Source organism: Xenopus tropicalis, chromosome 4 (assembly GCF_000004195.4).
Source record: "Xenopus tropicalis strain Nigerian chromosome 4, UCB_Xtro_10.0, whole genome shotgun sequence".
In the NCBI taxonomy this organism is placed as follows: Eukaryota; Metazoa; Chordata; class Amphibia; order Anura; family Pipidae; genus Xenopus; species Xenopus tropicalis.
The window spans coordinates 115,849,409-115,865,684 of NC_030680.2; the positions used below are offsets into that span (position 1 = coordinate 115,849,409).

General features: G+C 43.1%; 2 protein-coding genes across 9 annotated transcripts in view; one reads left to right on the forward strand and one right to left on the reverse strand.

Annotated features, from left to right (window-relative positions):
* Positions 1 to 2,480, forward strand: part of mrtfa (myocardin related transcription factor A) — a 58,182-nt gene extending 55,702 nt beyond the window's left edge. For 6 of the 8 annotated variants that reach the window (XM_031900260.1, XM_012961407.3, NM_001079286.1 and 3 more), the window contains 3 exon segments: positions 66 to 221; positions 304 to 364; positions 993 to 2,480. In XM_031900260.1, coding sequence (XP_031756120.1) covers positions 66 to 221; positions 304 to 364; positions 993 to 1,477 — 702 coding nt within the window. In that variant the 3' untranslated portion in view covers positions 1,478 to 2,480. 8 annotated transcript variants of the gene reach the window in all.
* Positions 2,481 to 4,679: 2,199 nt separating this feature from the next.
* On the reverse strand, positions 4,680 to 16,077 carry slc25a17 (solute carrier family 25 member 17). Its single transcript, NM_001004781.1, is given in 9 exon segments — positions 4,680 to 5,148; positions 5,819 to 5,901; positions 6,029 to 6,124; positions 6,346 to 6,491; positions 7,585 to 7,701; positions 7,846 to 7,997; positions 10,054 to 10,120; positions 12,842 to 12,902; positions 15,900 to 16,077. Coding segments are annotated over 9 exon segments (933 nt in total). The 5' UTR covers positions 15,975 to 16,077; the 3' UTR covers positions 4,680 to 5,012.
* Positions 16,078 to 16,276: the final 199 nt, after the last annotated feature.

Genomic DNA, 16,276 nt, shown 5'->3' on the forward strand with positions numbered 1-16,276 from the left:
CTAATGTGCTACAAGCAAACTGAATTCTGTCTATAAAATCTAATATCTGCTTGGTTATTTCTTAGAAGCCGGTGCATAATGAATCTCCAGCAACACCGCCCCCACAGCCAGAGCCTGAGCCGCCACCACACAGTATTTTTTTAACTGCTTCTTCACCTCCATGGTCAAAAGATCCCCCTGGATATGAGGAAGCAGTGAAACAGCAGCCCAGCAGTTCTGAGGTAATTATCCCTATGGAACCACTGATCAATCAAACTCTGCCCTTGGCTGTGCTCTGATCTTATTCTTTTGTTTGTTTTTAAGGATGGTCGTCCTGGAGGCCTCCAAGCAGAAGAATTTTTTGACCTTTTGATCCAGAATTTAGGTATGGACATTTCTACACTTGATTGCTGTCTGTTTCATGGAATCTGCTTATATCATGTCATTTGCACTCTTGCACAGCAGTTTGTTACACTAAATCATATCTGTATTATGGGGTCATTTTTTGTATATTAATAGTGGTAAATGTTCCCTTCAGACCTGGAGACCAGATAATTAAAATTGTTTTAACAAAATGGAATTTGTGTACATCTCCCCTGTTTAGCCTAAGTATGAGGTGCTTAAAAAAGCTAGAATGTGTCTTTAGGCACACGTAATAAGGCAGGATTTGTGTTCCAGTGGCCCATGTACTGATAATAGCCCTGGGCAGGAGATGGAACACTAGTAGTCACCTGGTACTGTTGGTGCTTCCCTGATACCAAGTGAGTTCAAATCATTAGGGAGAGATTCTCTGTGCCTTGATGATAGTTCAGTTGGGTGACTAAAGTGTTTTCCATTGCTATGAGCAGCAACTGCATGCCAGGGTCGGGTCAGACACTGGAGACTGGAAGAACAAAGTGTTAACTAAAACCTCAAAAAATATGAAAGATACAATTTGCAAGTTGTCTTATCAGTGACGACAGCATACAAAGTAAACCTTCCAATAACCTGGTTTATTTCTGCTTTTTTGACAGACCTCCCTTCAGAATTCAAGGATTATCTGGTGCCATGTCTTAAACAGACATCTCCCAGTCACCCAGCTGTACAAACGGTGCCACAGGTTGAAATGCCACCACCGCCTTCACCTATTCAGTCTGCACTAGGAAGGCTGGAGGATTTCCTAGAGAGTTCAACTGGCAGCCCACTACTACGGGGGAACCAAGATGGTCCTGCTTTTATGCCTCTTATTGATGACCTCCATAGCCAGATGCTGAGCAGCTTGGCCATCTTAGATCACCCACCCTCACCTATGGACACATCTGATCTGCACTTCTCCCCTGTAGGAGACTCCCTAGGATTAGACATTTCTGAACCTCCTTTGGATGGTATGGACTGGCTTGAGCTGTCTGAGCCTCCGGCTATGAATCTGACTCCACTCAGCACAGCTACCCCCAGTGTCTTTTCCACTGATTTCTTGGACAGCCATGATCTGCAGTTACACTGGGATTCCTGTTTATAACCTAGCTATTAGTTGGGGATTAAGAAACAAATGTGGATGAAGAACGAGTTCAGCACTTTTCCTGGCCCCTTTAGGAAATTCCTTCTTTGCCCCCCTTGAGTGGTACTTACGGAAACTGAAAGAAAATGCTCAGTTCAGGGTGCCAAATTGTAGGGAATCCTTAGTTGCTACCCTTGAGAAGGCCCCTGACTACCTTCATTAAAGACACATGTAAGATGGGTAAGCAAGTCAATAAGAACTATGCATTGTCTCTAACCAGTTGTTCATCCTTGATGCACTGTTCAAATGTGCCACAAGCTCCTTAGCTTCAGATACCTTGCCCTTTATATTGCTTTCTGTGTCAAAGCTCATCCCAAGCACTTGTAAGAAACTGTCCAGTGCTGTAAGTCACCCCTGGTCGATATGCCTGTCTGGAAGGTAGTGATGTTATCTTGCCATTTGTAACTACTGGGTAGAAATACATGGCTGGGAATTCAGCATCTGATATCCAAAGACTAAGGTTAGTGCTGCTGTATAATTTCTAGGTCCCCCTTCCCAGGAATCTGAAACTGCTGAGGAGATTAAGTTCAGCCATGACTCTTGGTGTAAACGCAAAGCCCCACTTTTTCCCCTTATAGTTGCTCATATCGTGTTCAATCTATGGCACTTCTGTTCACCCAACTGGAACCCTTGCCGAACTCATGACAGTTTATATCCTTGGTGTGTTCTGCAAACGGTTTGGGTTCTTTCACTATCGACCCACCTCTGGTTTGGTGAACAATTTATTTTTCTCTTTCCTTTCTTTTTTATGTTTTCCCATCATGAATGCTGGGTACCTGGAATCCTTGCTCACATCCGTGAAATGAATGTAAAATGCGGATGAATATCTGTCTTTTCTCAGTAATGTTGTGAGACATAGGCAAAAAAAATGAGTAAATTCATAAAAGGAAGTAAAATACCAAAAACATTTAAAAAAAAAAATAAAAAATCACATCATGGAATAAAGAGCTGTTGGAAGGTGAAACTGCATTGCGTTATTGGCATTACGTTCTCCTAATTACTGGCAGGCTACAGAATCGCACGGTGCTGCAGGAAAGGCCCCAAAGCCCTAGAAAGTTCTTCCAGCAGAGAGGAGCAGCCCCAGAGTCTTGTTACACAGAGAGCTGCTTTGGCTCTCACAGTCCATAAACTCATAAGGGCATGTGTATGTCCACAAGTGCGGCGAGCAAATTGCAATTTTGTCCCCACAATGCAGAATTTCCCAGAGTTCCAGTGTCTGATCACAGTGGGGTGATTACCTTGGTGCATTTGTGCTGTGCATACCACATTTCCATTGGATGCAATTGTGTGAAAGTCTGGTGTCATTTCCAGTGTTTGCCATGTGAGTGACGTATGCCCCCGATTTGGATGTAGGTACAGCTAGTGCCTGTTCAGGAGGAGGCGGGAGCTCCAAGGCTTCACTGTGTCAGTAGGTGCAGGAGCACTCATTATGGAACAGAAGGGCAGAGCATGGCTGGGCACAACTATAAAGAAGTGCAAGGAGTGCATTTTTATGCAAGTAGTTTTAAAGAAACGGGTCAGTGTAAAAATGAAACCTGGTAAAACAGACTGCACACAAACTAAATGAACAGTTTTGTCTGGCTATTATGTTAGATATCTCCTCATTCCAGCCTTTATAGATTACATTTTGTCTAACTACTGAAACCATTTTTATTTTGCAGTCTTTTTTTTTTTTACCCAGCTTCATATTTACACTAAACTGTTCCTTTAAGACAGGGGTTTATGCACAACGCTGAGGAAATTGTGGGGTAAATGAACCCTATAATGTATCATGCAGCATTTCCACATCAGACTGTTCTACACAGCCTAAAACTTGCTTTTGTATTTTTGAGACTTATCATCATCAGGTCATCACAGTGTTTTTCATAGTATCCAAGTTACACAATCCAGAGATTGTAAGGAATATACAATAAATTGGCTTCCATATCTGGGTTATGCTTTATTAAAGCAGTTTTCCAGGTAACAGAGACTAAAACCCAGGCCCCCCTCTATAGTCCCTCCTGCACCTCACACCACCGGGGACTCGCCAAACTGTCACCTGCTTTCCTGGCTAAAAATAGAGTTACAGATCCAGCTCTGCAACCATAAAGCCTTGGGTAAATCTGATTACTCCAATTTACCCAAGGGTTTACGACATGGCAAAAGACTTGACTAAATCCTTTGTGGGGATTTAATATTTGGATTATTGCATCATTTTTATTTAACCAACGCTGAGACTGAGGTTCTTGGAGCATATAATATAGCAAATGGCTATTTCAAGCTCACCCTAAGTGACTATAAGGGTGATGCCATACAGGTTGTATTGTTACCCACAAGGAATCTTCCCTGTCCCTTGTTTCCTTCCCATCTGGGAATGCATTAAAATTGATGGTCAGTCCGCTGCCTTGTGTTACATTGTTTTAAATGCCAGAGCCCCAGGGCAAAGAATAGGAAAAGGACTGGCAAACACTACTTTTAATAGCAGTTATATATATATACAAATAAGTCAAAAGCCATTGCAAATTATATTTAGGTTTAACTTGTCCTTGCAATATTTCCTGATTCCTGTTGCTGCACTGGACTGTGTTTATTTTCCTACTTTAGGTATTGATGATTTATTATAATAGGCAATCATAGTGTGGTCCATTCTGATACCCAGTGCTGATTTGTCCCCACACCCAGGCAGTAGTTATATCAAACTCATGGCGTCTCCCACCATTCCTCCTCACCTGCAAGTTGATTGGCTGTTGGTGGGAAATGTGTTTTCCAGCTGTTTAAAAGCCACTAACGATGAGGTTTAGTGTTCCAAGTACACAGAAGCCCAAACAGCCCCCCACTAGCCCACTAAAAAGTGACTATCTGGCATCTTACAGCAGCCCCTCTGGCATTTGCCAGAATCCACAGATTGCCAGTCCGGGCCTGGCTACAGGAGTTTTATAGCTAAAGAACAGCTGTCATTATGCTAACTGGGGATTTTCGTACTACTCAGTCTGGAACAGAAGCTCACCGCTGGTTGCCTATGGAGAACATGACTTTTCAGTGTATCAAAATGCACCCACAGTTTATTGCCTAATTTCTGGTTTTTTTTGTATTTTCTTTCATTGGCAGTTTTTTCAGCCTGTGTATGGCCACCTTTAGAGGCCCGTTCTAAGGACATAAACAACTAATAACCATTGCTAGGTACTTTCCATACAATAGCTAAATGGTTTATTCTGCATGGATTTAAAAGGACATTGCTTGCACATATTACGCAGGCCCCTTCAGAACTGCATCAGAACTTGTGCATCTTTATACTGTAGTGTCACAAATACATTAGCGCAACATCAGGCAGCCAAGTTCAGTGCTGGCAGAGAAACATTGCATTACTGTCATTAAATAGGATGTTTTTGGCATTTTTTTGGGAAGACGATGAGACTTCATATACAGGTCCTTAGTGCCACAGGAGCCCAGTTTAGGGAAACCCATGTATCCCGTTACAAACAGGAGCACAGTCTTTGCACCCACAGGACCTTCTGGATCAGCCCTTTAGGCCCATAATCCTGAATGTGAGGCTGGTCAGTTTCTCATACACCAGGAACATGAGTGCAGCAGTTAGCACAGTCTGTAAAAGCTTTGCTTCCAGTCCTTTGTATAGGCCCAGAATTCCCCATCGCCTGGAAAGAGACATGGCTGTTAGAAAAAATCATAACAAATCTTTACAAAAATCAGCACAGATCAAACCTATGAACCTGTGTTTCTGGTTTTTTTTTTTTTTTTTTTAGCATGTATTGTATGTATGTATGTATGTAAGTATGTATGTATGTATGTATGTATGTATGATTAACTTCAGCTGGCTCATACTGGAGGGTGCAGGAAGACTGGTTTCTCAGTCTGTGTATTGAGTGGATAGAGAGAAGAGGGGTCATTTACCCCCAGGGAGTGCAACTGTAAGAGTGTTCCTTAGTCCCCACTATCACTTGTGGGGCTTTCCCATGCCAGTGGACATTTTGAGTTTTATATACTATAGGTTGGTGTCATGGAAGTGTACCATAGCAGTATACATGTGTGCTTCGGGTGACACAGAGTGATGGCGCCACCCTATGGTCTGATGAAACTGACTCCTCCCCTGACACACACGGACGTATAACCATATCAGCTTGAGTTGCTGCATAACACAACAAAAAGCTTTATGCACTTGTAGCCTTGTGGGGGTTGAATTGAAAAACATTTTGGGTATTTAGCAGACTTCCAACCCAAATTCAGTGCATATTACACTAATGCAAATAATGGAATCTGACTATGTGGGTAGCACTGGCTGCATTGGGAATGGAACACAATACATACTTGACTCTTTGCTGAAGGAGATAGAGGACACTGCGCAAACTTCCTAGCGCCCGCTTCTCTGGATTTAGCTTTTCCTGTCCGAACTGCAAAGCAAAAACGTACATCAGTAACTAGCAGCAGTTCATTACATTACATGCCTCAGTACATTCTGCCAGCCAATCAGCACACAGCTCCATCAAGCAATCACTGAATGAGTGTGCATTTCCTTACCCTCAATACTGACTGGACAGTCTGCATTGGGTACGTCAAAGCTGTGGCAATGGCCTTCGCAATAGCACCAATCACAAACACCTCCATCGCTGTCAGCTTTTGGGAAAGACAGACAAAAAATGATTAACATTTTAGTTCTAAACAAAGAAACAGGCCAAATGCCGAAATACTAATACCGTAGCCCAAAAAAAGCACCCACACAAACTGTTTCAGTCTGTTCCAAGTGCATATAATCAGGACTAAAAAGGTGAAATCAGTATTGGCGTTAATGGTGAGTAAAACCTATTGCTGTTATGACAAAAGCAGGAGATGCTCACCTCTGGCTGCCCTTTCAGGAGCTGGCGCTTTAGTGCTTCATAGAACATGAATTGGATGGCTGGGTTAAAGACTAGCAGAAGGGAAGGAAAGGTGCCGTTCCAGAGAGCCATGACACCCTCCTCCCGCAGGATCCTTTGAAAGGCATCTATGACAGAGATCAGACTTCCATTAAAATGCATTTATTCATCATCGCTGCATGAGTCAGCCATATTGCCTTAGCTGTGTTCACAACAGGAACGAAGAATGACTGAAAAGGGAAACAGACATGCAGGTCTGGACTGGGATTCAAAATAAACCCTGGCAATTCAAGTACACAGAGTCCCAAACAGCCCCCCACCAGCCCAATAAATAGTGACTGTCTATGGCATCTTACAGCAGCCCCTCTGGCATTTGCCAGAATCTACAGACAGCCTGGGCCCGAAGCCATGCAACAAATCAGACTGGGCCACTGGAAGCTTTACTATTACATTGGCTAAACTATAACAAGGTTACCTTTGTTGCAACCCCATTAACAATTTGTTTCCCCACTTTAAATAAAGGGGGGGGGGGGGTGAATATCAGTAGAGAGATAGCAGGTACAAAAAAAGAAATGCCTGAGCATGATTGAGTAGTAACGCAGTATGGCTAATGGCTGAAATAAGCAAATGGGTCAGTGCATATTCCTCAGCCTACACTGTGTACTAGAGAAGGGGCACCACTAGAAGCAAATGGTACCGTGTACTAGAGAAGGGGCACCACTAGAAGCAAATGGTACCGTGTACTAGAGAAGGGGCACCACTAGAAGCAAATGGAACCGTGTACTAGAGAAGGGGCACCACTAGAAGCAAATGGTACCGTGTACTAGAGAAGGGGCACCACTAGAAGCAAATGGTACTGTTGCAAATGGCACCACTAGAATCCAGGATCTGGTAGCACAGTGATTCCAACCAGTGGCTCACAAGCAACATGTTGCTCACCAACCCATTGGATGTTGCTCTCAGTGGCCTCAAAGCAGGTGGTTATTTTTGAATTCCTCGCTTGAAGACATGCTTTAGTTGCATCAAAACCATGTGTACTGCCAAACAGAGCCTTCTGTTGTCTACCAATCCACATAAGGCTACCAATAGCTAAAAACACAACCCGTATATGGCTCCCCCAGGAACTGCATGTTTGTTTTGCTCTCCAACTTGAATGTGGCTCAAAAGGTGAAAAAGGTTGGGGACCCCTGCAGTAGCAAGTACAGAAAACTTTCTTCTCACCAAATATTCCTGTATACGTTGTTGGGACAATATCATCATTGCGGAACTTGGCCCCCTGCAGTTTCAGCCTTGTATTCACCACCCAGAGCGGTGTTGTTATCAGCACGTTTACAACCCCTGATGCAAGCAAAATAAATGGTTAGAAATAGGCCTGTTGTGCATGGGCAGCCCTACAGCACAGAAAAACAGTGGCCTGTTACAATGATGATTTATATAGACAGACAGACAGTGTATCATGGCATGAACTGGTTGGGTCATTACCAGCAATGAAGCCGATGGTAAGATCCTTCCCCGTGGTTGGAACGCTACCTTTTACCGACAGCGCCTTCAAGCTGCTAAATGTGTAGAAATAAACAAAGTTGGAGCAGCAGAGACTGGAGATGACTGGGAACCAACCTCGGTACGGAGCCAGTCTGCAAGGAAGTAAATAGAAATCATTAAATACAGCGCAGAGGCAGAAAGGTTTCATTACAGTTAGAACTCAGCGTTGGCTTCCCTTCCCTTTAGATATTAAAGGAACACTTACACATAATGTAAGTACTCATTAGATACACTGCTCCCAGCTAAGTAGCACAGGATCAAAATATCTGCTACTGAGTCCGTCTACCATATTTACTTTCTGCCTAAAAATTAACAAACCCAAAAAATTAGATTTCCCTTAAAGGGGTCGTTCACCTTTAAGTTAACTTTTAGTATGTTAAAGATTTGCCAATTCTAAGCAACTTTTCAATTGGTCTTCATTATTTACAGTGGCTTGCAAAAAGTGGGGTGTGCGTAATTATTCAGCCCCCTTTGGTCTGAGTGCAGTCAGTTGCCCATAGACATTGTCTGATGAGTGCTAATGACTAAATAGAGTGCACCTGTGTGTAATCTAATGTCAGTACAAATACAGCTGCTCTGTGACGGCCTCAGAGGTTGTCTAAGAGAATATTGGGAGCAACAACTCCATGAAGTCCAAAGAACACACCAGACAGGTCAGGGATAAAGTTATTGAGAAATTTAAAGCAGGTTTAGGCTACAAAAAGATTTCCAAAGCCTTGAACATCTCACGGAGCACTGTTCCACCGATCATTCAGAAATGGAAGGAGTATGGCACAACTGTAAACCTACCAAGACAAGGCTGTCCCCCTAAACCTACAGGCCGAACAAGGAGAGCGCTGATCAGAAATGCAGCCAAGAGGCCCATGGTGACTCTGGACGAGCTGCAGAGATCTACAGCTCAGGTGGGGGAATCTGTCCAGAGGACAACTATTAGTCGTGCACCGCACAAAGTTGGCCTTTATGGAAGAGTGGCAAGAAGAAAGCCATTGTTAACAGAAAACCATAAAAAGTCCCGTTTGCAGTTTGCCACAAGCCATGTGGGGGACACAGCAAACATGTGGAAGAAGGTGCTCTGGTCAGATGAGACCAAAATGGAACTTTTTGGCCAAAATGCAAAACGTTATGTGTGGCAGAAAACTAACACTGCACATCACTCTGAACACACCATCCCCACTGTCACATATGGTGGTGGCAGCATCATGCTCTGTGGGGGCTTCTCTTCAGCAGGGACAGGGAAGCTGGTCAGAGTTGATGAGAAGATGGATGGAGCCAAATACAGGGCAATCTTGGAAGAAAACCTCTTGGAGTCTGCAAAAGACTTGAGACTGGGGCGGAGGTTCACCTTCCAGCAGGACAACGACCCTAAACATAAAGCCAGGGCAACAATGGAATGGTTTAAAACAAAACATATCCTTGTGTTAGAATGGCCCAGTCAAAGTCCAGATCTAAATCCAATGGAGAATCTGTGGCAAGATCTGAAAACTGCTGTTCACAAACGCTGTCCATCTAATCTGACTGAGCTGGAGCTGTTGCTAGGGTAATTTGGATCCTAAAACCAGCGAACACCAAGTGCTCCGGACTAATTTGGATCCTAGCAATCAGATAACTGCTAAAATTCCAAATTAAAGAGCTGCTGAATAAAAACTGAAATAATTTAAAAACTACAAATAAGAAATGAAGACCAATTGCAAATTGTCTCAGAATATTACTCTTTACATCATACTAAAAGTGAACGACCTCTTTAAACAACCCAAGGTTAATTTGAGTACTGTGTGACTGGCACAGCTAGTTTACCTTAGGAGATATTGCTGGAAATTTCAAGAGAAGGGTTGAACCCATCGATAAGGTGATCTAGTTAGGGAAACACAAGCATCTGTACAAGGGGGAGCTGCACTTTTTAAATCAGTGATTCTTAACCCATGGATCAGGACCCAGAATTGGGTGCTTGTGCTGCTTCTGTTGGACCTGTATGACCCTCTGTAGCACAGTGAATGTTCTACACCAGTAGCCAATAATAATTACATAGGGTGCATAATTAACATTCTAGCAACTCTTTGTGGCCACAAAGCTAAGTCACAACCCCATAATCACCTATTATTATTATTAAAGGTTACTAAAGCTAAAAGAGATACTGTATAAGGCACTTACACTCCCTCCTCGCGCATGATCTCTAGCAGGACGGCCGGGGTGGAACGGGACTTCCTTTTGTCATCCACTGGAACAAGAAGAGAAATGAGGGAATTTTCTGCCAAATTGCATAGATGGACCCTGATCTCCATATTCATTTGATAAGCCAAGCTTGCATAGTGCATTATGTTTGTTATTGCTACTACAGATGTGAATGGGCATCCAATCTACTATATACAGTGGTGTGAAAAACTATTTGCCCCCTTCCTGATTTCTTATTCTTTTGCATGTTTGTCACACAAAATGTTTCTGATCATCAAACACATTTAACTATTAGTCAAAGATAACACAAGTAAACACAAAATGCAGTTTTTAAATGAGGGTTTTTATTATTTAGGGAGAAAAAAAATCCAAACCTACATGGCCCTGTGTGAAAAAGTAATTGCCCCCTGAACCTAATAACTGGTTGGGCCACCCTTAGCAGCAATAACTGCAATCAAGCGTTTGCGATAACTTGCAACGAGTCTTTTACAGCGCTCTGGAGGAATTTTGGCCCACTCATCTTTGCAGAATTGTTGTAATTCAGCTTTATTTGAGGGTTTTCTAGCATGAACCGCCTTTTTTAAGGTCATGCCACAACATCTCAATAGGCTTCAGGTCAGGACTTTGACTAGGCCACTCCAAAGTCTTCATTTTGTTTTTCTTCAGCCATTCAGAGGTGGATTTGCTGGTGTGTTTTGGGTCATTGTCCTGCTGTAGCACCCAAGATCGCTTCAGCTTGAGTTGACGAACAGATGGCCGGACATTCTCCTTCAGGATTTTTTGGTAGACAGTAGAATTCATGGTTCCATCTATCACAGCAAGCCTTCCAGGTCCTGAAGCAGCAAAACAACCCCAGACCATCACACTACCGCCACCATATTTTACTGTTGGTATGATGTTCTGGCATAATAGTTTTAACTTAAAACTACCAAAGAATGTGGTTTGTTTTGAACTGGTAAAGTTGCTGTTCCTGATTTTTATGCCAGCTATTACTATCCAGCCACTTGTTTAAAAAAAAATAAACAAAACATTGTTGTTTTCATTGTGTTTGTCTTTTGCTTTAATTGGGCAATACAGTAGAGTGTTGGCTTCCTAGCCAGTAGTTCTGTGGTTAAATGACATGTATGTCTCCTTCCTTTCCTTCAATGAATGTATAAAATACATTAGCATATTAAAAACAAAGGAGTTGGAGTCGTGGAGTCGGAAGTATCAGAAACTGAGGAGTCGGAGTCGGAAATATCAGAAACTGAGGAGTCGGAGTCAGAGAATTTATCTACCGACTCCACAGCCCTGATTTTTAGCAAGTAAGAAAATGTTTCTTTCAGAGACAAACTGGTGAGGTTTCAGGGGCTTTTTTGCCTTCGTTTGGATCTTCGTTTTGGATCGTTTGGTTCCATTTTGCCTATTTTTAGCTGGTTCAGAGGAAGGAAAACACCCTCTAACAAGCCTCTCCATCTGCATTTCTTAACCTCCCCTACTATATAAAAATGTCCTATGTAACTGTAGATAAACTGTAGATAAAACACATCTGACGTAACAGGAATGTACAACAGAAGACATAACAAGGGAAAAGTGATATAAAGTATGGTTAACTGGTCTACATGAAGGGTAGCTTATAGAATCAATAGCTGAATTACCTATATCAGTGCTGTCCAACTTCTGTTGTACCGAGGGCCGGAATTTTTCTGACCTGCATGGTGGAGGGCCGATAATGGAAGCCAGTTTTTACCACTCCCCTTTTTGAAACCGCACCCACTTGAAACCACACCCATGTTATCACATGACCATACCCATATTAATGGTTGTAGTACAGCAAAAACCTGCCATACTCTGCCTGCCTGTGTGCCATACTTGGCTGGTTTGCGCCATACTTGGCCTGTGTGTGCCATACTCTGCCTGCCCTACCCTGCCTGTGTGTTCCATACTCTGCCTTCCCTACCCTGCCTGCGTGTGCCATACTTTCACTGTGTTTGCCATTCTTGGCTGGTTTGTGCCATACTTGGCCTGTGTGTGCCATACTCTGCCTGCCCTACCCTGCCTGTGTGTTCCATACTCTGCCTTCCCTACCCTGCCTGCGTGTGCCATACTTTCACTGTGTGTGCCATTCTTGGCTGGTTTGTGCCATACTTGGCCTGTGTGTGCCATACTCTGCCTGTGTGTGCCATACTCTGCCTGTGTGTGCCATACTCTGCCTTCCCTACCCTGCCTCTGTGTGCCATACTCTGCTTGCCCTATGATGCCTGTGTGTATGGCACACACAGGCAGCCTACAGTGACACAATGCTGGCACTGCTCCTACAGTCTGCACAATAACTATATATTAAAAAACTTTATAATTGCAGTACCACCTCAGTATATGTTCTTTTTGTAGTGTGCAGGGATTATTTGTGGGTTTCTACTGCTCCTGAGGTGTGAACAGGGGAACAATGGGGGTGATTACAGCCTGAGCCTGAGGTGTGAACACTGCAGGGGGTGAACAGTGCAGAAACTAAAAGGTGTGAACAACACAGGGGATTACATTTTTAAACAATACAGAGGGATTACAGCCTGAATCTGAGGTGAGAACCATGCAGGGGGGGCAGTTAATCACAGTACTGATACCATTTAAAGCTTACACAAGAGTAAGCCATCAAAGCAGCCAGACAGGTGGGGGGCCACACAGAGGGGGGTCGCGGGCCGCCAGTTGGACAGCACTGACCTATATTATAGAAAACCCTTCCCTTAATCTGAAGAATTTACAGGAAACAGAAGAAAACCCCATCCATTACCTTGCAGCCGGAGCCGTGCTGTGTCCAGGGGATAGAATAGAGTCATTGCAGCCACACTGCCCTGAGAAATAGATGGAAAGATAGAAACAAATCACAGTTATAGGGTGGGATCAAAAGGGTAGAGCTCCAGAATGCAGTTATATAGGATGTGGGAAAAAGACAGTTTACTCAGGCCAAAGTGGGTCCTTGCAAGTAATTACTATACACTATTACTATACACAAAGCTTCTGTGCACACTATATGTGAGCCTGTGCAGAGCTTAGTGGGAACATTGCCATGCGGACTGCTGTCTTACTGACTAACCCACTACAGGTCAGATTTGCCAAGGGTCCTAACCAGAAGGATAGTAATGGAGGTTTCATTTATATGTTAAAAGATGGTAGAAGAGGGATTTTGATTCTCAGTCCTGGTGCATTTCCACCCAATGATCTCAGGCCAAACGCTTTTGTGGTCAGTGGCTGCACCAATAAACGCAATGGGATACAGCAGTGTTCAAATACCACAATGCTCCACATGGCAAATCATGCAGACTAAACTGACAAATCACTGACAAATGTAAGAGTGTATGAATGGCTGCAAGCAAGCCGCTAGCAAATATCCTGGCTATAAAACCGGCGCCACAGGACGAGTGTAATGAGCTAAAGCTCTGCTTGTGAGCTGCACACAGTGGTACGGTTACCTGGATATACTTGTACGTGATTGTGTGTGTTTAAAGCTGCAATATGAGTTGTATTTCTGCATGTGGCACTTGTGCCAAGCACTGGAAATCACACCAAAAGCACTTGAAAAACTTTCAGCATAGTTGCATTTGTTTTGTATAGAAGTCTGCATTCATTTTAACGCAATGCCCCCAACAAAAAAATGGCAATTCCACTCAAAACTGCTCTATGCTCACTGCACTTGCAGTCACAAATGACCCCTTATATTTACAGACTTCTAACTTACAAATTGCCAGTCAGCCTGCCTGTGCTTTGGGCTCTGGCACTATCAGGCTGTTCCAACACTGTCTGAACATTTATGGATGAGCGTGACATCACAAACATGGAGAATCACTCCAGGCAGGTCCCTACAAGCTACTGTGACATTGCCAGAAGTGTGTCCCAAGTGTGAAAGACTTGCTAAATGGCACACAAGCATAAACTTGCAGGAAATGCACACCCGGGGTACAAACACACACACCTCCCGCCCTCTTCCCCTTTAAAAGTATAAGATTTTCTAAAGGGTTGTTTTGAGTTTTTTCTCCCTTTCTCCATTATCGTTCTCTCATTTATCCATCAGTTTCCTCAACTGAATATCACAAATAGGAAATGCAGTGATCAAAGCTCATTTAGAAAAAAACTTAATTTTCACATCTCTTATTCAAATGGCGATTAGTAATTTGTCTAAAAAATGAAGAAAGCGCAGAACTATGCGGCAGCTCTGAATGCTGAGAGTCACCAGTGGAAGCTCCAGGGGAGGAGGAGATTTTTGATTTGGGAAGGCAGTAGCCTTCTATGGGGCTGCTTATAACTATTTGCTTATACAAGGTCTAAACCTCCATAATCTTTAATTAGTCTCCACATTTAAGGAGCTCAGATGTGTATGCGCTGTTAACCACAAAGTATTGGTACAAAACACCTTCTCAAGTCACACGGAGACGGTAGACCTGTTGGTTCAGATTTAGATTTAGAAGGCAGGAAGCACAACCCCAGGGATCCTCCTGTGATGCTGATTGTGACTATTCAACAAACATTCTTACCCAATAAATAATGCAAATGATGGGAGGAAATTGTCTTTCAGCTGCAACTAGACTTTATGAGAAAACATAAAGAAACTACTTGGGCACAACTGAGGCATCAGTAGTAGAAACTGTTATACTGTTAGGCTGTGGGACCTCACTGAATTCTGCCTTATAGACTATATTTAAATACAAATGTATTACCATATTTTATAAGGTTATTATATTACATGGCATCTCACAGACACTTAATAAATACAAATTGCTGGGATGGCTTTTAGGTAAATGTAAACAGAGTGGCTCTTTAAGCTACATTTCTAGTCATTTCTAGTGAGGTGACCTGGTGGCCTTATTATTTTACTTTCTTGCACCCCCAACATATCCTGTGTGTGCTCAGCTCTGAAGGGAACGACTGTAGGACTTATTCACACAATTATGGACAGAAACAAAGAGAGAGAAGTAGACACAGTCAGGATACCCCCCTTTCAACATCAGCTGAATAAATAGGTTTTCTGCTTAATTATACCTTTTACCTATTGTTTTAATTCATTAATATCTTTGGTCTCTGTTATTTCTGGCACTAAACAAGAATGTGAAGCCAGTTTCACTTCCTGAAGACCTTCATGGGAGCTAATAAAATGAATTACTGGTCCACTAAGAAGCCCCTGATAATGAGCTGGGAGTAACACCACTCCATTCATGCAGTTGCATTGTGGCCAGTGCTTTGCCCTTGTGGGATAAACAAAAGAATATAAGCATCATAACACTTTGTACATGACAGGGTTATTTTAAAGGGAAAGGTGATTTTTAGACACAGTGTTTAAAGGGGAAGTTTACTTCAAAATGATCTTTTGGTATGATGAGGACAATGGCACTGGCATTTCGAATACACAGAGGCCCAAGCAGCCCCACCATATAATGACTGCCTGTGGCATCTTACAGCAGCCCCTCTGGCATTTGCCAGAACCCACAGACTGCCAGTTGGGGTTTGCTGTAAGACCATCTGCAACTACAATAATAATAATACAAAAATGAAGGCTTATAATCAGTTACTGGGCTGATAAATAGCATGGAAATGTGGGTTTGGGTAGAATGGAAAGTCAGACAGAATAAACTACCAAACTGAAATGAAAGTACAAAGAGTGAAACAAACTTGTCACAGTGTATTATACAAAATCCCAGTGGAACAGACAGACTAACCCTGAATCAGTGCCACGTATGTGCCAAGCCTGTATGTACATGATGTACGTGCGGTGACACACACCATATGTTTGGGGGTTTTACCCATCACTATTACTCCTTAATCATTAGATCAACATCACGTTGTCTTTCCATACTCACCACCGCTCCGGATACTGCATGGACCAAACTCTCGTATGTGAACACCGACAACAGAGCAGACTCCAAACCCCCCATCTCCGAACCCTTCTGTATCTCTTCTTGCTTTAGCATCGTAATTGCAGCCTTAATATTACCTGCTACTAGTCACTCCCTATCCGGGTGTCACAGCACTTCCGCGTTCCACGCCCTGCTATTGGGTTGCGTTCCAAACAAATTTCCAGCATATAAAACCCCGCCCATGCGTGCCAGTGCATGCGTTCCAAATACAGGAAGCGTCGCACCTTGCGTTCTGGTTTCCATTCGTACTTACCAATCACAGTCAAGCTTTGTATTAGTCCAAGCCTCACTTCTATGATTTCATCCTGATTTGAAACCTC